Raw genomic sequence first — 21,330 nt, forward strand, 5'->3', positions numbered from 1 at the left:
AAGCAGTGAAAATACTTTATTTCCTTTAGTTTTACATACAGGTCAGGTATATTTTTATCAACCAGAGAAGTTGTGGACAATAATTAGAGTTGAAAGAATTTATCCGGGAGGGGAAGAGTGAAAGAGTGAAGTTGGGTAAGTTGATCCTTCCAAAAGAAAAAGGTGGTTTAGGATTACTTGATTTGAAGTTACATTTTAGAGTTAAACTGTTAAGGCTCATAGTCATGACACAAGCAGAAAGCTACAATTCAGTGGGAAAAGGGATAATGATGAAACAGGAAATTCAAGAAAAAAGGAAAGAGTGGGATTCTGGATGCAGATCCTTAAGGAGAAAGTACAGTTGTGTACACTTACCATAAAGGTAGTTGTTCAAGTGTATTCACTGTTGCAGTCATCACATTTGGGTTATCTGCTTGCAGCAGCCCTCAGTCGGCCTGATTATCAAAGTCTTGGGTCTTCCCACATGGGAAGAAACAGGTAAATGGGAACATATGTTTTGGGAGTGCAATGAGTTGGCAGACTTCAAAAATCCCCTACAGAGTACTCTAGTCAGAAATACTGGGTGAGCAAATGGGTGTAACTAAGGAAATGTATTTACTTATTTTGAACTTGAATACAAGATCTGAATTGCATAAATATAGTTGGGCCTTGCTAAATTTAGTTCCGGTGGCTGCCAAAAAAGCAGTTACTAGAAAAATGGAAATCCAGATCTAAACAATCTATTTGAAGTACTGAATATTGCAACAGATAAAAAAATGGAGTGGGATCTTTGGAAAAGGTATGAGCAAATTAGATACAAAAAATGGAAATGGAAGGAACAATACAAGATGAACAATGTTTTGGAGGAGGAGTTAGATCTAAGTGAATGCAAGAATTGAGCAATTTATGTAATGTTGAATTGGTCACATATATATCAACAACATATGTTATGTACAATACTCAACAACAGGTGACTCCAAGTCAGGCTGTCGACCAGTCCCGACTGGAGTCCCACAAGGTTCGGGGTCCTGGGTCCTCTCCTGTTTGGCATCAACTTCTCTAAAGTCCAGGCCAACACAAAGGGACTTCGGCTCAAAGTTCGCAGATGATTGCAAGTTGGGACCTATTAACAACTCCCCAAGTGATGTTGACATCCTACAGAAAATCCTCAAAGAGACCAACAACTGGTGCAAGAGTCATGGTCTTAAGCTCAATGCCAAAAAATGTGTTGTCATCCCCCTTGGGAAAAATCCAGTTCCCTTGAATTACCACATTGATGGTAGTCCATTTAACACAGAAGGTGTTATTAAAAGAGATCTAGGAACACAGGCTGACAAGCACTCTCTTTTGACCACCACATTGCCACTGTGGTCAAAGTCCTATCTGGCACAGCTCATTACTAAGGCTTTTGCATCCAGGAAGATAGAGGTCATTGTCTCCCTCTACTCTTCCCTAATTAGACCAATCATCAAGTAGAATGCCCAATTTGGCATGTACCTCACTAGACACCTGCAACAACCGGAGAGGCCACAAAAGTACCTCACAAAGAGGATCCTAGGCCTTAAACACTTGTCCTATATGGACAGACTCAAAAATCTCAAGCTATTCTCGGTTTCATATCGCCTACTTAGAGGCGATCTCTGCTTGACTTACAAAGCCATGTCTGACCCTGCTCTGTTAGAAATGCTGCATCTAAAGAAATACCAATCCCTCCGCACCACATGCTCCAGAGACCTCAACCTCATTACCACAATCAACAGAACATGCTGGAGAGGACAGGTTCATAACCCACAGACTACCCATGCTATGGAATAAACTTCCCATACATGTCAAGCAGAGCACCTCAGTGGCCCTCTTCAAATGGAATCTTGACGAGTGGATGGAAAATAGAAAATTCACCTCAGGGATCACGCCAGTGGCTCTACACGACAGAGGCACTAGAAACTAAGGTTGTGTGGCACGTTGCCAGGGTAATCCTATGGGCTAGGCTTGTAAAGGTTCCAGGGCCATTAGCCTAGTATACACCTATGAACATATTAATATTGTTTTCTTTTATATAAATGTATATTTTCCTGTGTCTTAAGTGATAGCTCAAAGGTATTGAACAATATTTTTGGTGTACCTCATGGCCTTCTTTGCTGTCTCCATCACTGTTATGCATTCTCATTTTATTTCTCATTTTTATTTGACTCTATTATTTCCCCAATTCATTTTTTTAAATTGTCTGGTAGCAATTTTAGGGGGACTACATACAACCACAACATTTGAGAAGATGAGGTCTGGTTCTTTTAACAGTTTGTGATATATAAAACGATGAAACAAAGGACAAACTATTTGTCTCTTATTAATAAATTCCAGACTAGGATATACGAGGTGAGGAATAGGGGCCGTAGGTACTACTAAGCAAATTTTTATTGTAAAATAACAAAAAAGTCACAGCTTATGAAGTGTACAAGTATAAATGCTAGTATATAGTTACATGGAAGTTGATTGGTATGTGGTATACAGTTCTAGCTGTCTCACTCTGATTAAAGACCTCTTGGAAGTTAGAAGCTCACTGGCAGTGTTAAATAGCAGTATACAGGCAAAGATACATTTATATAAAAGAAAACAATATTAATATGTTCCTGTTGGCAAGTATTGTACATAACATGTTGTCTGTTAGTATATCAATCCAACATTATATAATCTTATTAAAAAATCATATAACCACGTAATTTATCAAAATCACAGCTCAGAAAAATATGCATTTATAGTATCTGTGGATCTTGTACCCTTGTATAGAACATGTGGGAAAATGGTACGTTCTTTCTAGGCTCACAAAAATTTCAAATGTCATTAAGGCTTCTTCTCCAGTAATATGCAGAAATTTAGCCAACCTGAGGAAGCGCACTGGGATAGTGCGTGAAAGCGCTTGTTCTCTCTTCAATAAATTCCTTGTTTAATTTTATGGTGATTCGTGGTGGTTCCTTGCAGTTTTACAATACAGAAATTCAGCCAAGCTACAGTTTAAACTTTTTACCTGTTTTAGTTGCAGCAAAGAATAAACTGCATTTCTGGATAAAAAGTTTCCATATTTCTTATTACAATGAGATCAATCCTGTTTGCAAACTGATCTCTTATATAAAAATACACTTCTCTACTTTACTTATATATTTGTGAATTCCTGAAAAAAAAAAATACTTTACATATTTAATACTGCCGTTGAGCTAACTTCCATGAGGTCTTTAATCAGAGTGAGACACTTAGAAGAACTGTATACCACATACCAATAAACTTCCCTGCAACTAGGCAGGTAGCATTTAAAGGAGTACACCTCATAAGCTTGGACTTTTCACCCAGATTAATTTATCTTACAGACTAACTACTAGTCAAAACTCAGTCAACCATCAACTCCCCCGCCACTTTTACACCATTAAACTACTCCCACAATGATCTAGATGTTGTTCAACTTTTCCAATTTACACAAGTCAGCAAACAAGATTAATCACCTTAAATAAGTCAAAGGGTCTAAGCCACGTTCTATCAAAGTATTATTTTTGTCCTTGTAGATTATTTAAAGGCCTCCTTTGAATATTAAGGAATAAAAAATAATTAGGCATTTACCATTCAGGTCGGCTTTTTCAAATCTGACCCAGACAATCTTTTCCTTCTCCTCTGTTGGTGGGGCACCAGTATAAGCCTAAAACACATACAAAAATGTTAATTCAGTCGTTCTAAGAAAAAGCTTTTCATTTAAAAAAAAAAAGTATAATTTTAAATGTAAAAGTAGCCCAACAATCTGTTTATTAATGCAACATTAACTTAATAACAGTACTTCATTATAAACAGAACAGGATAATATATTACACCAAATGTACAATGTGTATTGCGGTGTAAAACTTCAGATACAAAATCAGCTACCCCAGCTTCAATGAGTCAACACAACCATTACAAACTATAATTGGTATCAGGAATTAAGCCTAACAATCTCCTATTTTTAATCAACAATTTATTTCAAGGATATTTCTGATTTCTGGGGGCTCAATTCCAAAAGCACAAAGTTGTAGCAATAACACTAAGATCCTGCAGCACTGGAGGGACTCTCTGCTTCCACGTTTTGGTAATATTTTTTTTAAGCTAGGAGTATCACCATATTAAATGCAGCCAATTAGGGCTTAGATACGCCAGGATATTCTGGCTAACCTAACAGAAAATTTGACGAAAAAAGTGAAATCTCAACATCAAAAATGTTACATGGCATACCATTAACGTGGCCCTAAAATTGGACCAAAACCAGACATTCCCAAAAAAATGTGTGTATCCAATCTGCTGTCTCTGGCCATATACAATTCCAGCATGCAAAAAATACTGTCAAAATTCTAGTTAGTATAGCTAAAGTATCAAAAATACTTAAAGTGGCACTGCCAGCAAAAAAAAAAAAAAAAAGATCCTTCTCACTTTCGTTGCATATGTGGAGACTTAAAAGAATTTTATCCCAGACAGAAAAAGATAGAGAACTACAAATGCCTTTCTCAGATTAACTGCATCTTTAAACTTAGCAGGAGCTTTATAAGCATTACTGACAGAACCATTGTTTTGATAATCTTGCCTGGAATCTATAACTTGACCAAAACAGGGTAGTTGTGCAGGTTGGTTTTACTTATTTGACAGTTTCTCAATTCCTGCAACAAGTAGCTGAACAGAATTTGATAATATTAGTCTAGTTGTAGATTCCAGGCAATAGTAACAAGGGTTCTACCAGTAAAGCTTATAACTGTCCCTAAAGTAATGCCAAGAAATTAAAATCTAATTTTATATCAATTGCAATCAATACATTAGCAAATGGAGTTCTGACTCATGGCTATAGTCTGCAGAAGTTATTGCTGCAAGCTCCTTCCACCAATTAATTAATGCCCAGGTCAAAATTTCTTTTAATCTTCAAATTATTTCATAAATAAAAGTAGGGGAGAACTGGTTTTCCTTTCCGCTGTAGAAAAGTCAGATGAAATAACTTAAAAGGATGACTTAAAAAGTAAAACAATGTCCTTCGAACAAGAGGTACAGTCATCTAAGATGACTTGCATTGTTGTCTTAATACAGATTGCCTGAAGATTAAGGCTAATATCTGGAATACCCAGGCCCTCCATAAACCAAGGTAAGGTCAGGATTTCCCAAGTTTTTCTATTGTTACCCCCCCCCCAGCCAAATAACTCAGAATTGTAATCCTAAAAACTTCAAACCATTTACTTCTAGGGCAGGAGACGCTTTGTACTGCTTATAGAATAAGGGGAAAACAAACCATGAAAGTATGGAATTACCTGTACTCAAGAAAATCTAAACACAGATCCTTCCAACTTGTGATAAACTTTTTACGCTTCTAAATATTCCCATAGGTTGGTTTTATCATGTCTTCTATGTTAGAAGCATAGTGAAGACCTAGGTATGTCATGTTGTTCCCTACGTTATGCCCCAAGAACCTACTATAACTAAAGAATATGGACAATAAATGCAAATCATTCTCTTTATGTGTTAGTAGGTCTTCAACATAAAGTGCTAATTTACGACATCGGATCTCCCAAACTATATCCCCTAATAATCATCGATTCCCCAGACTAATTGCCAAAAGTTAAAATATAATTTAAATAAAGGGGACAAGGGGCAGCCTTGCCTTGTACCTTTGTGCATCTAAAATGATCTAAGTAGGCTAGAAATCATTTTTATCCTGGCCGAAACTCCCTTATACAAGTTATGCAGTAAATGGAGGAAACTTCTGGGAAAGCCCATGAATTCTACAACTAGAAAGAGTAAGTCCCAATCAACTCTATCAAATGCTTAGTGTCTAGGCTGGCTAAGAGCAAAGGAGTAGATATTCTAACTTGTGTGTTCTAAGGCTAATGACGTTTTCAATAAATTATCTGATGTTAAGCGATCAGAGATACATCCAGTTTGGTCTGGATGTATTAAAAGGGATGAAAGTTTTGCTGACTTACTGACAATCACCGCAAGTAATTTATAAACATGGTTGAGTATGGAGATTGGCCAATACGATGTTAATAAGGGGTCTTTGTTTGGTTTTAGAATAGAAATTATAGCTGTTTTCCAGGAAAGGGGGAAATTAAGTGTTTAAACATTAAATGTTAGCAAAGTTAGCACTTACATAAGTCAAAGTTTCACATAGCTAAGAACAGCTACAAAAAAATAAAAAAAGTTCAGCTTCTTTTTTGGACCATGGTACATCTTTCTGACTACTACATAAAGTATCAAGTTAAGTGGCACACTCTTCCAAAATTTCTTTGGGAGAATTGATACTTGGTTAGTATCAGTTTTAATTCTGGTAGCCACCCTACTGACTTTTTGATTCCTCAGCTACATTACTAAGTATTTTAAGGAAGACTGGGAAACATCAGATAATTTCTGCTCAAACATGTTGTGCATCATGTCTAGTTTATTGTTGAGTTGACAAGTTACTTTTGCAACCTGTATAAACTATCTTCCCTGAATAATCTTCCTCAATCACTTCATTCTGAATTAATAAAATTTGTGATATTAAGGTTTTTCTGTTTATCTTGTGCTTTCTTGTATTTGATATTTGCTTACTGATGTGCAGTGGGTATAAGAGGTGTACACACCCCTGTTAAAATGCCAGGTTTTTGTGATATAAAAAAACGAAACCACAATAAATCATTTCAAAACTTTTCCCACCTTTAATGTAACCTATAACCTGTGCAATTCAAATGAAAAACAAATCTGTTAGGGGAAAAAATATAAAAAAAACATGCATTAAGCTGGTTGCATAAGTGTGCACACCCTTAAACTAATACTTTGTTGAAGCACCTTTTGATTTAATTACAGCATTCAGTCTTCTTGGGTACACACCTGCCATCAATTAGAGAGAGACTGATTAACCCCAAATAAAGTTCAGCTGTCCTAGTTGGATTTTATTGACACTCAGTTGCCTGCTACAGCAAAAGCCACGGCTCACAGAGCACTTACAAAGCATCAAAAGGATCTCACTGTTGAAAGCTATCATTCAGGAGAAGGGTACAAAAAAATTTCCACAGCACTGGATATACCATGGAACACAGTGAAGAGAGTGATCAAAAAGTGGAGAAAATATGGGACAACAATGACGTTGCAAAGAACTGGACGTCCCTCAAACAGATGAAAAGACCAGACAAAACTGGCAGGGAGGCTGTCAAGAGACCTACAGCAACACTGAAGGAGCTGCAGAAATTTCTGGCAAGTGCTGGTTGTGTACACGTGACAACAATCTCCCGTATTCTCCATATCTCTGGACTGGGGGGGGGGGGTTAGGGTTGCAAGACAGAAGCCTTTTCTTACACAGAAAAACATCCAGGCTCAGCTAAAATTTGCAAAACAATACTTCAAAGTCTCCCAAAAGCATGTGGGAAAATGTGTTATGGTCTCATGAGACCAGTGTTGAATTTTGTGGCCACAATTCCAAAAGGCATGTTTGGCACAAACACTTCGCATCTCCAGAAGAACACCATCACTAGGGTGAAGCATGGTGCTGGCAGTATCATGCTTTGGGGTTGCTTTTCTTCAGCTGGAACTGGGGCTTTAGGCAAGGTGGAGGGAATTATAAACAGTTCGAAATACCAGTCACTTTTGGCCCAAAACCTTCAGGCATCTGCTAGAAAAATGAACTGGAAATTCACCTTTCAACACCACAATGACCCCAAGCATACATCCAAAACAACAAAAGAATGGCTTCACCAGAAAAAAAAATGAAAGTTATAGAATGACCCAGCCAGAGCCCAGACCCAAATCTAAGGGGTGACCTGAAGAGGGCTATGCACAAGAGATGCCCTCGCAATCTGACAGATCTAGAGCACTTTTGCAAGGAAGAGTAGGCAAATCTTGCCAAGTCAAGATGTAGCATGCTGACAGACTCCTACATAAGACTGAATGCTATAATTAAATCAAAATGTGCTTCAATAAAGTATTAGTTTAAGGGTGTGCACAGTTATGCAACCAGCTTATTGTACATTTTTTATTTTTTACATTTTTCCCCTAACAGATTTGTTATTTAATTGAATTGTGCAGGTTATAGATCACATTAAAGGTGGGGAAAGTTTTAAAATGATTTACTGCTGTCTCATTTTTTTATATCACAAAAACTTGGCATTTTAACAGGGGTGTGTACACTTTTTATATCCACTGTAACTTGACTGCAAGTCTGGACAAAGTATTACATTCTTGTATCATGTGATTTTTTGCAAGCTCAGTATCTAAGGAAGGATTTATTACATTTGCTCAAATATACTCCTCAAACTGTTCTGCTTTACAAAAAGATTTTATTTCGATTACCTGTACAGCTTTTCAGCTGTAATATTTAGACTTGGGAATAATGGCATATGATTGGAGATAACTAGGGTAGAGCACTCCAACCAGAGTAGAAGGTGATGGTGCTCAGATAAAATAAAAATCTGGTCTATTCTTGAAAAAGTGGAAAAGCTATAGGACAGAAAAGTAAAACTGCTGCTAGGTAAACTGAGTACTAAATGTGCATCTTTCATTGCTATAAATTTAAAGTGCCTGCTAAATGAATTTACCCAAATGAGGAGGTCTAAGCAAATACAGACCAGACGTTACAATGGTAATGGAACATACCATATTCCACTTCTTGCCTCAGATGACCAACCTTTCCTGAAAGTATACCTAATCTCTAACCATCTTTTAAGTTCTGTTCTAGAAGTTCTTACTGGAAGGTACACTGAAAATAAAGTTACTAACTTAAATAACAGATAACCCTTTACCCCCATAAATGTACCCTTTTGACAGACAATTCCCAAGTCTTGAAAGACATTGTCTATATCCTACTGAGGAAAGGACTAAGGAGTCTGGTTGAAACTGCTCAACTTGAGAAGACTGACAAAGTTTAGTTTTGGCTTCTTCTGGTGTATGAAATACTTGAAGCCTCCCAGCAACCCAAAATTAACCATTGCAGAGTATAGCAGAGCATATATCCAGCTATTTTCTCTACAAAAACTCCTCGGTTTAGATATGTCACATGTTGCCCTGGAGGGAAGAAAGCATCCTCTCCTTAAGAGAGTGTAAGCAGTAAAATGAACGTGCCCTGGAAATTAAATAGGAAGGAAATCCAATGAGCTTTTTCAATCAAATGCTCTAAGGCAGGAATATCTGTCCACTCTGCCAATCGTCACCCCATAAACGACTTACAACTTTTAGAAGTAGCAACTTCGGGCAAGAATATTTTAATTTGTTTCTTCCGCAATGATCCTTCAAATCATCTAACTGGATTTCCATATACTCCAACCTTAAAGTCAGCTGGTCAGCATGTTAAGAGCTGCAGTGATAGTAACCACAGTATTAAGTGTCAGATAGTTCCAGTAAGGCCGCCTCAATTTCTCTGCCCTTATTACATGTTCTGCTAATATGCTCTACTAGAGTGGCATTCATCTTTTGCATCACTGTTGGGAGAAGGTCAGACTTCTCATCTAAGGCTTACATATCACCATTAAAATGCTCCAAGAATCATATCATGAGGAATCATCAGGAACAACTCTACATGCAGGCTCTCTCACAGACAGTGAATGTTCTTTCTTTTGCTGCATCTTTGTGTCAAAGACCAACTTTCAGTAATATCTCAACATACAGAAAAATCACACTCAAAACACAGTGTTAACCAAACTGAGTTTAAGCTTAGAAATTATCAGTATGAACTATGGGCAGTGGAGTGAGATCACAAGATTCTAATATATTGCTACCAGAACCAAAAGTCCTTAAAATGGACTTGAAACATGAAAACAGCAATGGAAATAAGGAGTAGTGATCTCTATTGGTGTGGATAGGTACTGGAAGTAAAATATAAACTGAACCATTATTTAGCACAATGCAGTAATGCCCCTAGCAAAATAAAAATGCTAAAACTCTTCTCTAATGTCTATTTTATTTTCTACCACTTCACTGTTTTATGATCTTAGTAAAACTACAAATACAAGGGCTTCTTTTCAATGGTGGTCCACAGTTTAACAAGAAAATCATGCAAGTAAAGTATGTAAAGCAAAGACTGTAAAAAATCAAACTCTAATCAACAGGGTATAGCTTATTAGGACTTTGTTTGACTTAGCTCCCTAAACCACACTTGCAGTCCGCAGGAATTGCAGTACTACATCTTAGAGACAGTACTTCTCCCCCTCTTACTTAAGTACCATAAATGCTCATTCATATACAGTTTACAAAAATATACACAAACGTCTTCCATATGTTTCAGACTGAACACATTTTATCATAACATAACCAGTGTATCCTCAGAAATAACAAACTTCTGTATTACATTAATACACATGGAAAAACATAAATGTGCAAAAATTAGGAAGAGTGCAACTGCTGACAGAACGCTTAAGCTTTATTAAAAAAACAAGCTTCTTCTCTACATCCAGTTCTTCATCAAATTCTGATGAAGTACTGGAAACTGGGTAGACTTTTTTAATTTACTGAAGTTGAGCCCAGTTCTTCACAAAACAGTATACAGCTGCACAAATGCATTCTGCACATTATGTTTAGTACACTATTTCCACAATTTACGGACATGAATTGCGGTAATCACACTGCATACAAATAAGTGGAACTGCCTTTGAATTGTGCATCACTGTAAGGTATGCCCATGTCTGTCATACATTACTCCCCCACGGGAGTAATGTATGACAATAATGCACTACCCTCCTTTTGGGATGTACCTTACCAGACACCTGCAGCAACTGGAAAGACCCCAAAAGTACCTCACCAAGAGGATCATAGGGTTCAAACAGATGCCATATGCTGCCCGGTTAAAGAAACTCCAGCTCTACTCAGTGGCATACCGCCTGCTCAGAGGCGACCTGTGCCTGATGTATAAAGCCATGTCCAACCCGGAATTAATGGACATGCTGCACCTCAGAAAAATCCAAATCCCATCGAGCTACGCGCTCGAGAGACTTGAACCTCAGCACTGAAATAAATAGGACATGCTGGAGGGACAGATTCATAACCCAGAGGCTCCCTTCACTCTGGAATAAAATCCCAGTCCAGGTTAGGCAGAGTCCCTCATTGACTCTCTTCAACAGGAATCTTGATGAATGGATGGGAGATGGTAGGTTTACCCTGGGTATCAGTTCTGTGTCACTGTTAGAGGCACAGTACACTAACCTCGAAAAAGGGCATAGCAAAATTCATTTAAAATGTGTGGCGAAAGCCAAACACACTCTGGCTGGGCTTATAAATGCCCTAGGGCAGATAGCCTAGTATGAACCTATTACTCAGTTGCTGCTCCCTGTTCCTTTTTGTGTCACTGTATAGCCACACAGCAATTCATAACTTCCATACATAAGATAGCAGAGCTATAGTCATTAACTCGTGCTGGAGGGACAGATTCATCACCCAGAGACTCCCTATGTTGTGGAACAAAATCCCGGTACATGTGAGGCAGAGCACCTTGCTGGCCTTGTTCAAGAGGAATCTTGACCAATGGATGGGAGATCGCAGATATACCCCAGGGATTACTTCAGTGTCACTGCTTGACAGAGGCACAGCAAAATAATAGTCATAGTTTTCTTCAAACTAAAGGGGTGGCGAAAGCCACATAACTATGGGCTAGGCTTATAAATGCCCCTGGGCAGATAGCCTAGTATGAACCTATGAACCTATGAATATAACATAGTAATGACAGGTTCTAGCACTGCGACTCTTTCCACTGGCAAGAACTCTGCAGTGTCAGAATGAGTCGAGCATGCTTTCAACTGCCCAGATTTTCATCTCGTATTTTTGGACTATTTCTCATAAAATTGTGGTTTTCTAGCAAATTACTGAAGACTGAAATCAGAAAAAGGCAGACATTTTGAGTTTCAGGCGTCATATTCTTCAGATAGCTATTATATCAACCTTTTAAATCTGTAAGAGGAATATTTAAAAAGTGCCTCTATTTTTGGGCCTTTGTCCAGATTTCTTGCTGTAAGAGGTGGAGAGGTATGGCAGTGACTGGGGGACTGTGTGGTGTTGCTAGCAGATTTTGTTTTACCACAGTTAACTCCATTACTGGTATGATTTTTCCAACCACTTAGTAATTTTCTTTTAAATTATATTGCTATTTGGCTATGTAAACACACAGAGATCAGCTGATGAAATACACCAACTGCTGGCAAGTAGTTCTGGTCCTTAAAGTGACACAGACCAGCTTATATGCAGCTAGTATAGTATCTACTCAATCACATAATACACTTGGAGAGGGTGGGGGCACTGGCATGAGTGCTCCATGCACACAGTACTATGGCTATGCAATATGGATAAGACCATATAGAAAGTCTTAAGCCACTAGATAGCATTCTTTATCACAAAAGGTTTTGGCCCACTATCCTACTGTGCAACAGCCCTGTTCCATAAGGCACAATGCTCATAAATCTCAATGCCTCTTGTCAGCAGCTAATGCAGTTTTCTAATTTTATCTTCTAAAATAATCAAGTGGCACACAATACTCTGACTAAAAAACAGAAGAATAAAGAAAAGATTTTTCCAAAAATTCAATAATGTTTTAATTTGCAATATTATACAATTAAAGTGTACAATATGCAAGAAGTGTTAACTTACAGCATCTTGGCAATAATGCACTTGATTACATCTCTTAGCATGTGACCCAATAATGTACTCCACCCTATTAAAAAAAATCATAACTACATAATAGATCAGCTCCTTGGGATGTACATTCCAAAGTCTCATAACTCTTTCACTAAATTGTATTCTCATCCCTTCTGATTAAAATCTGGTCTTAATCAATGCAAGGTACTATCCTGATCAACCCCCCCTCAAGATTTCCAAATAATCTGGTTTGACCTACATGATCAGCTGCAACATGCCCCACCAGACCCTTGCCTGTCCTTCCTGTACTGGAGTTGCAGCTTACTGATTCACAGTTCAAATGACCTAACCACTGAGCATTTAAGTGATCCCTTCTGTTGACCAGTTCTGGATGTCAGATATCCATTTCTTAGGTGATGTCACTACAACAGTATTCCAGATTTTGTCTGAACACCCATTAAGGCTTTCCAAGATGGCTGCACACTGACTAACAGCTTAATTTCAGCTCTCCAAAACTCAGAAAAGTCAGTGTGTTTGTCTTTTCAGGTAAATTTCAGTTATCGGCTAGTAAGTGCACTGCCTGAATGCCAGCAAAAAAGAAATTTAAAGAACCTGAAAGAAAATCAACCACAGAAGGTGAGGAGAAAACGCTGCCTGGGAAGAATCCTGCATTTGTTCAGCAAAAAACAGTTCAAGCTGCAGCTTTGGTGAAAGACATTTTTTCCTCTAGCTTACTGGAAGTCATAAGTCAAAAGTGCTCAGAGCAGGTTAAAATAAACGGAAAATACCAGCAACTAAGAAAGTAGAAGAAGCTTTAAACAGATGCTCCAATCAGCTGATAAAACTGCAAAAATCAGAAGTCTAAAACAAAAGGCTGGCTGATTACGAGAGTGCTCAAGGAGAGAGGTTTCAAAAATGATAGAAGAGGACAGAGAATGTAGGGAAAACCTAAGATTTTCTTTTGTATAAGAGAAACTGAAGAAAGTGACTATTACATTTGATTAAATTACAGATAAGCAACTGGACTGGAACTCCACGGCAGTTATTTGAAAGGGCACGTCATGTGTATGCTTCAAACCTGGCCATTTGAAAGTAGGCAAGACCTCTAAAAGTGAAGATGCAAGCCTACCAGCAGAAGAAAAATGATTATGACAAAACTGTGGCAGAACAAGTAATAAAAGTTAGACAGTAGAATGTTTGTGGAAAATTATTACTCACTGTACACCAGACAAAAGAGTAAATTTATTTCAGCAATCAGGGAATGTAGAGAGGCAGGTGTGAGATTCATGCTGCTGTATTCAGATATCACAGTTGTTTAACATGGTGAAACAAGAAAACCTGGAAATATAGACTCTGACTTCATTAAATGTGTAGGGGACTCCAAAGTACATGTCCTACTTCATGTCATTCTTCTTCTTCTTTCAGCTTTTCCCAGTTAGGGGCCACCACAGCAGATCACCTGTCTGCTCATGATTGGCAGTGAAGTTTTTTTACAGTGTCGAGTTGCCAGCCCGGTGTCCAACCTTCCACAGAAGGCACACATATGCATGCATGCACTCATGCCTAGGGCTAATTTAGACTACCCAATCCACCTACAGCATGTCTTTGGGATGTGGGAGGTAACCGGATCACCTGGAGGAAACCCAAGCGACCACAGGGAGGACATGCAGACTCCTCACGGAAGGCACCCCAGCCGAGGATTGCACTAGAGAACCTCTTGCTGTGAGGCAGCAACGCTAACCGCTGCACCACCGTGGCCACCCCTCCTAATTCATATCATTAATGTTTGGAAAAACATTAAAGAGGGAAAAGGAAGGAAAGAGGTAAGTAAGTAAAACATTTTTTGTTCTCAATATTTTTATAAAAAATTACATATACATCTTTTGGACTAAAGCATTTTCAGTTATTTTGGTGCATTATAGGCCTACTGAAGTAAACATGTACCCCTTTTTCCTTTCTTCTTTCTTTTTGTTTAGTTTTAAGAACTATAAGCACTGCCATGCAAACATATGAAGAAATCTGGACAAAAGCACCTTTAAGATAATAGGCTGTAATTTTAGGTTGCTGAGGTGAGAAACGACTTATCTTACTTTTACGTAAAATGACTGGATTAAGGCACTTGGGCTTGATCTATCAGGTTTTAGATGGAAGCAAGGAATTAAAACACTGAATGTAATGCACAAAGTTTTCCTTCAGCAAACACATTCATGGTGCTACATGCTAAACTTGTAGCTGAAGGCAACTGTGTGTATCTGGTTCTTGTATTTCTATGGAGATAACTGGATAAGAGGACAATAAAAACAGAATACTTTTCTTTCAATGGCTTAAACATAATATTGCCTGAAAGCATTAAAGTTGTTTTCTACATCTGGGAAAAGGAATAAAAACAAGACAAAAACAGACAACATTTAGTGCAAGCAGTAGCATAGGCTGTAAGATGGGTCTTAGCATGGATAAGCAGAAGTTAAGTATTCACCATAACAATGCATGTGTGTTACCAGTTTTCATCAACCTTTCGGTTTCGGACTTAGGCCACTAATCAGAGTTTGCATCATTAGCTCAACCTCATCCCCTTAGCCATAATCTTCGTCCAAGCCCCAGATTACCTTAGATTGAGATTGGCCCCCTTGATACAAATACATGGCAAATGGACAATTCTAAATGTCTAGAAACATGACTGAAAAGGTATCTGGAGCTAAGAGATGAAAAGACCAAACAGGGGAATACCTCTAGGCAATACCATGTGACCATATGACTGGGCGGGGGGGGTACATTGAGGAAGGAAGAACACACCTATCACAGATTAATCATTACAGTAGAGTACCCAACTTTTGTATAGGATGTTGTCTTTTTCATCCATTCCTCGACCTTTGGGACAGAGAGCTCAGCTAGTATCAACCCAGGGTGGTCTTGTGGAAGGCTATTCTGGAGTATGGTGAAGACAAATGAAGATCTGTTTTTAAAAAGTATATCAACTCAATGAGCTATGAAAGTATAAGCACTTGACCAAGTAGCAGCAGCACAACTGGCATCTATAGAAGTTCTAGATACAGTGGAAAAAGTGGAGACTGACCTTGTGGAATGAGCTCTTGGAAGTCTTTGTAAAAGATAAAGCCTTGCATTTATGTTAGAATCATTTTCAGTACGCTATCAAGCTAATGTAAATTTAGACTGAGATTTCATTTTCAAAAGATAACTTGGGGCAAACAACTGGTCAAATTGTTTTTGAAAATGAAATAAATGGCGGGTCACATTTCTGGAAAGCTTTTATTATGTGTAGTAAGTCACAGCTGTTTGTGGACAACCAATAAATGAAGAACACAGACCCCATAACTGGAGAATTTTGGGAAGAACATATGTTAATTTGCCTTTAACCAGTCCATTAATTTACCATCTATTTTCGGAAGAAATGATGGATTAGTACGAAGAAAAACTCTGTCTTTATGAAAAAAATAATATAAGGTGGCTGGCAACATAACGCCTGAAACTCAAACTCTTCTAGCAAATGACAAAAAATTTTAAACCACCCTTTGCTGCAGCTTCATAGGGAAACTCAGTCAAGGCTTAAAGAAAATTTGTCAAGGCCCAAGGAGGGCTAGGGTCCCCAACAGAAGGCCTGAACAAAAAAGCATCTTTAAGGAAGGCCTTGCATAATCCAAGAGAGACCAATAATAAATATTATGGGCTATGTGAAAACTGGAGATCACAGCCAGCTGTACTTTGGTAGTGGAGTCACTTGATCCATTATGAAAAATAGAAGCCAGACATTTTAAAACTGCTAGAATGGGTGGTGAAAAGGAACTAAATTTCTCTCATTAACCCAGACAGAGAAACGTTTCCATTTGCTCTTGTACATTTTCCTAGTGGAGACTTTTTCAGAGGAAGTAAGGATGTGCAAAACTACAGAAGAAAGCATGGACTGTCTGGCCATCATTTTAAGTGGCAAAACCATGTGGGTAACCTACGGGCTTGTATGTCCTGGTGATATAGTCTGGAGAGATTAGATAGAAGATCTGAAAGGGGATACATAACCCAGAGGCCATGTTAGATGAGGACAAATGACAAGGGAACACCTGTCAAGACCAGAATAGGGCAATGAGAATCACCTTGCTCTTCCACTGATGAGCTTTCTGTAAAAACTTTAAAATGAGGTGCGGGTGGGTAGGCAGAAAGGAGTCTGGGGGCTAATCATGGATCACAGCATCCCTTGGTGACTCCCTCTCCAAGGGAAATTGGGGATTAAAAAAATTCTGCTGCATTTGAAATTGTGGACAGAGGAAAACAGGTCATGGCATGCCTGGCCCCACTAGCGAAATATCTGCTCCGCCACTGAAGGTTGGAGAGCGCACTTGTAAGGAACAGATCTGCTCGGTTTGTCAGCTAAAACACTGGTGTTCCCCAGAATGTGCACAGCTAAAAGAAAAGCAAATGGAAGAGATTGCCCACTGCCACATACTCTGTTCTCCCAACACAATGCTAACAGCAGGATCCCTCCCCAACCCCCATTTGCTGATATTCAGAGTGACATGTCAGTGGTCTGGTACAACAGTCTTTCCCTGAGGTAAGATGTCTTGAAATGCCCTCATCTCTAGGACATTGATTTGTAGGTTGGCCTCCACGGGGAACCACATTTCTTGGCCTGTCCATCCCAGGTAATGTCTCCCCCACCCCAGACTGCAAAGTGTCAAAGATCACTGTAGCCTTGGGCAATGGAAGAACAAAAGGTGGCCCTGTGAAACATCTGGTGCATGAATCCACTAGAAGACATGCTGATGGTACAGGTTTGCGAATCAAATGGGAGATTACTCATGTGATGTTAACTCAGACCACTGAACTGCTAGTGTCCAATGTAGTACTCTCGTGTAGTACCTTGCTAAAAGTAAAAGGGTTATGGAAGCCACCACTGACCCCAGAAGCTGAAGGACCAACCTTGCTAATGGCAGCTGAAGAGACAGCAGAACTTTCACTTGAAGTTGTAACTTTGACAATCTGGATTGAGGAAGTCAGGCTACTTGATAAACAGCATCCAAATAAGCCCCTATGAACTCTAGTGCTTGGATGGGAGGGAAGCAAGACTTGCAGTGGACTGTGATGCTCAGGTGAAGACACAAGTGGAGCAGGTAGTCCATGGCATGTGTCAATAGCTGACTGGTAGGCGTCATGAGGAGCCAATTTTTGAGGCAAAGAAAAACCCAGAATCCTAGCAGTCTCAGATAAGCTGTAAACGACTGCCATGCATTTGAACACCCAGGAGGTTGGAGTGAGACAAAAGTACAGGGCTCCGAACTGAAAATGGCCAGCTCCTGGAAGTGAAGGTATCTCAAGGATAGTCTGTATTTTAATGCGATAGTATGCATCCTGGAGATCAACTGAGCATATCCAATAATCCTTCCTCAAAAAGAAGAATGGACTGAACCAGGATCACTTGGAACTTGTAATGGTTGACAAACTGGTTTGTGTGGCTTAGGTCCAATATGGGCCCGAGATTCCCCCATCTTCTTTGGCACTAAAAGGAATTTTAAATAAGTTCAGAATCCTTGTTGGCCTTATGGGACTTCTTGGAGGACGCTTTCGTAGTAGTTTTTGTACCCGAGGCTGCTTCTATCCTTTGATAAAGTGGTATGTCGGGAATTTTTTGAGAGAGAATAGGCGGGGGATGCCAAAAGGGAACACAATAGTCTATGGTAATTATTCTCTCCACTAAGACACCAGTGAAAGATGTCCAGGCTTCCGAGTGCAGAAATAAGTGTACCACCAGCTGCCTCCAGAGTGCAGCAGGTGGAAAACCATTCAGGGATGCTGTTAAGGCTTCAGAGGTCAATTTACCAAGAAGCATGGGTTTTGCCACCCCCTCGGCAACATCTGCCATTAGAATTCACACTCTGCCTAACAGGGATCCATCTCTATAGATGTCCTGAAAGAACCCTTGTGATTTCTGGAATCACATCTTTCTACCCCTGCCTGGTTTCTTGAGAACGTCCTCTGAGGAGTAGAAAAATGTATCCCTACAGCAGAGAAAGCATTCCTGTCCCATTCAGTCCTAGACAGAGTCTCTAACTTTGGGTCCAAATAAAGAAGATCCATCAAAGGGTGGACTGATGAAGAATATCTTGTAGAGCTACGCAAAGTTGCAAAGACCCATCCAGGCATGCCTCCAAATAGTAATGTCTGAGCCTGCTGGTCTTGGAATATCTTTTGTAGCAAGTGAAATCAGTGGCATACAGGAGTTTGATAGGAAATGAAGGGTGGCCAGTTGCGAACAGCTTGTCTTTTTATTCTCTGCCAACATGGACCCTCACTGAACTTTGTCAACTGCCGTTGTCGAATCTCTCTGAAACCTTACGAAATGTGCCAAGAAATTCGGTCACCATAGAGCAAAGGTCACCAAACCAAATATTTGCATCACAAATCTATCCAGTACCTTGGACTCCCTTTTAGGGGGATGGACACAGGCACTTTCCTCAGTAAAATTCCTTTTTAGTGTCTGTGGGAACCATCATGGCATAACTGGGGGACACCTACATCAATGGGCATGGTCCTTAGGTGCAACTAAGTACATCTGGTTTCTAGGAGATAGTATCTGTTTATCTGTGTCCTTCCAAGTCTGATGGGAAAGGAGGTGCATCATTTCATCCACCTGGGTAACACCCAAGACATAGGAGAGCTAGTTCTGAAAGGCTCCAGAAACACTAACTACTCCTGGTAAGGAGCTTTGGAAGCCCAAATACCATTATGTTTCTGAAGTTCAATAATTTCTCCAAAGCAGACATCCTCAAAAGGTGACTTGGAGGACCCCTCCCCTTCATCAAAGTCAGGGTCTTATGACAAAGATTCCTAGGGGAATCAAGGAGTCTCCTCTTGCACTTGAGCTTCAAGGAACTTCCTTGTGGGGGTCAACCAAGGACAACATGGAAGCATGTGGGAAAGTCCAGTAAAAGGGACTGACTTGAGGCTAGAATGGACCAGCTGCCCTGATGGGACAAAATGAGCACACTCAGGACCGACGGCAAACAGATATGAAAAGGGAGGACCCAAAGGGGCAAGGATGTCCGGTCTCCAGTGTTGTGGAGAGCTCTCTCCACTGCCTCAAATGCAGACACCGATAAGGAGCCCAGGACCACCCCAGGAGGAGCCAAAACCATCTGCTTGGAAAACTGCAAGACTTCCTCATGACCCTGCCCTGATGCAGAGGTCAGAGCCGACCTGTCTTATAGAGATATTCTGAGGGGAGAGAATGACTCCAAAAATTTTAAAAAGTCGAACCTCTACTCCCAGATATGGCACCAAAACTACTCCACTGAGATCCCTCCAACTCCGACATGGACAGCACCACCTGGCTCAGAGAATACACCAGAGCAGACAAAGGCTAGGTCTTTGGATATGACCCTGACTATCCGAAAATTAACACATCCTGAACCTCTCAAGTTGAATGATGGATCAGAGTACTAGTCACAAAGTGTTTCGGCAGGTCCAAAGTTCACAGGTCCAATGGTATGCACAGCAACACCCAAATGAATTTGGGTCCTAAGAAATTTTCACATCATTCAGTTCAAATCAACTTCAGACAAGCTCCTGGTAAACATCAAAGAAGGGGAGGACGATGCAGACCTAGAAACTGTGTGTGGAGCTTCTTGCAGAAAGGGAGAGTTAAGTCTCATTGAAATTGGCTCCAGCAAGAATCAGGACTGCTCATGGGCATGGGACCCCAGGGTGCCAACACCAGATCTGAAGAAATGGATGGATCCAAAGCTTTGGATATCTTTGGGGCAGAGCCAAAGTCAGCACTGAGCAATGACAGTGGTGGGGGAGCATTTCTTTTAGTGTCTTTCATCTTATCAGCTTTTTCCCTTTGAGACTTTTCCACAGATTTTGCAGCAGAATGAGAAGATCCATAAACAGTAGAAGCAGAAGAACATGGTAAACCTTTTACAATAAATTTATTCTGGCATTCACCCAGGGCCCTGTGGTTGAAGTCTGAACACAAGACATACTCAACATCAAAAGAAGCATCCCGAAGACAATAGACACACTTTGTAGTGGTCATCTGAGCGAGGGATTTATGCCCACATGAAATTTTCTTAAAACCTGTAGGTGTTTCTGACATCTTGAAGGCATAATACAACCATGAAAAAGACCAAAACTACTAAACAAAGTTAAAACAGAAAGTACAGTTGTGTACCTACCATAAATGTAGATGTTTGAGTGTCTTCACTGTTGCAGTCATTACTCTTGGGTTATCCTGCTGGCAGGCTACCTGCAGTCGGCCCGAATTCCAAAGTCCTGGTCCGGCGTCGGTTGCTGTCGCCTATTCCCTGACGTCAGAGCACCAGGGAAATAAAAGATGCAGCTGACACCGTGTTCTTCAGTTATTCTTACCCCAGATGTCAGGTGCCCCCAAAAAGACAGGCTAAATAAAATATGCCAGTAAACATACATGCAGTAAATAAACATATCCTTCATCTACAAGCAAATACACCACATAGGATGTATAGAATAGATACGGGCAGATGAACCCCAGCAAAAGAATGGGGGACAGAGGGAGGGTAACCTGGACGGTAACAGTGAATACAGTCGAACATCTACATTTATGGTAGGTACACAACTGTACCATGTTCATCATGTTTCACTGTTGCATTCATTACTCTTGGGTTGAATCCCAAAGCTGAGTATGGGTGGCTGAGCAAAATAGGGTTAGGAGAGGGCTATGAGGCACTGCAGCACTGCAGTGGCAAAGCCTGCTCTGGATTTAGAGTAAAGAGGTAAGTGGTAGTGCCT

At 39.8% G+C, this 21,330-nt stretch overlaps 1 protein-coding gene across 1 annotated transcript in view; it reads right to left on the reverse strand.

The window, feature by feature from the left end:
* Positions 1-21,330, reverse strand: part of LOC122787696 (BCAS3 microtubule associated cell migration factor) — a 4,651,713-nt gene that overhangs the window by 4,446,923 nt on the left and 183,460 nt on the right. Inside the window, exon 4 of the mRNA XM_044054546.1 lies at positions 3,586-3,661. Coding sequence (XP_043910481.1) covers positions 3,586-3,661 — 76 coding nt within the window. The remainder of the gene's footprint in view (positions 1-3,585; positions 3,662-21,330) is intronic.

This window comes from Protopterus annectens, chromosome 13.part0 (assembly GCF_019279795.1).
Source record: "Protopterus annectens isolate FY-2018-M chromosome 13.part0, PAN1.0, whole genome shotgun sequence".
NCBI lineage: Eukaryota > Metazoa > Chordata > Ceratodontiformes > Protopteridae > Protopterus > Protopterus annectens.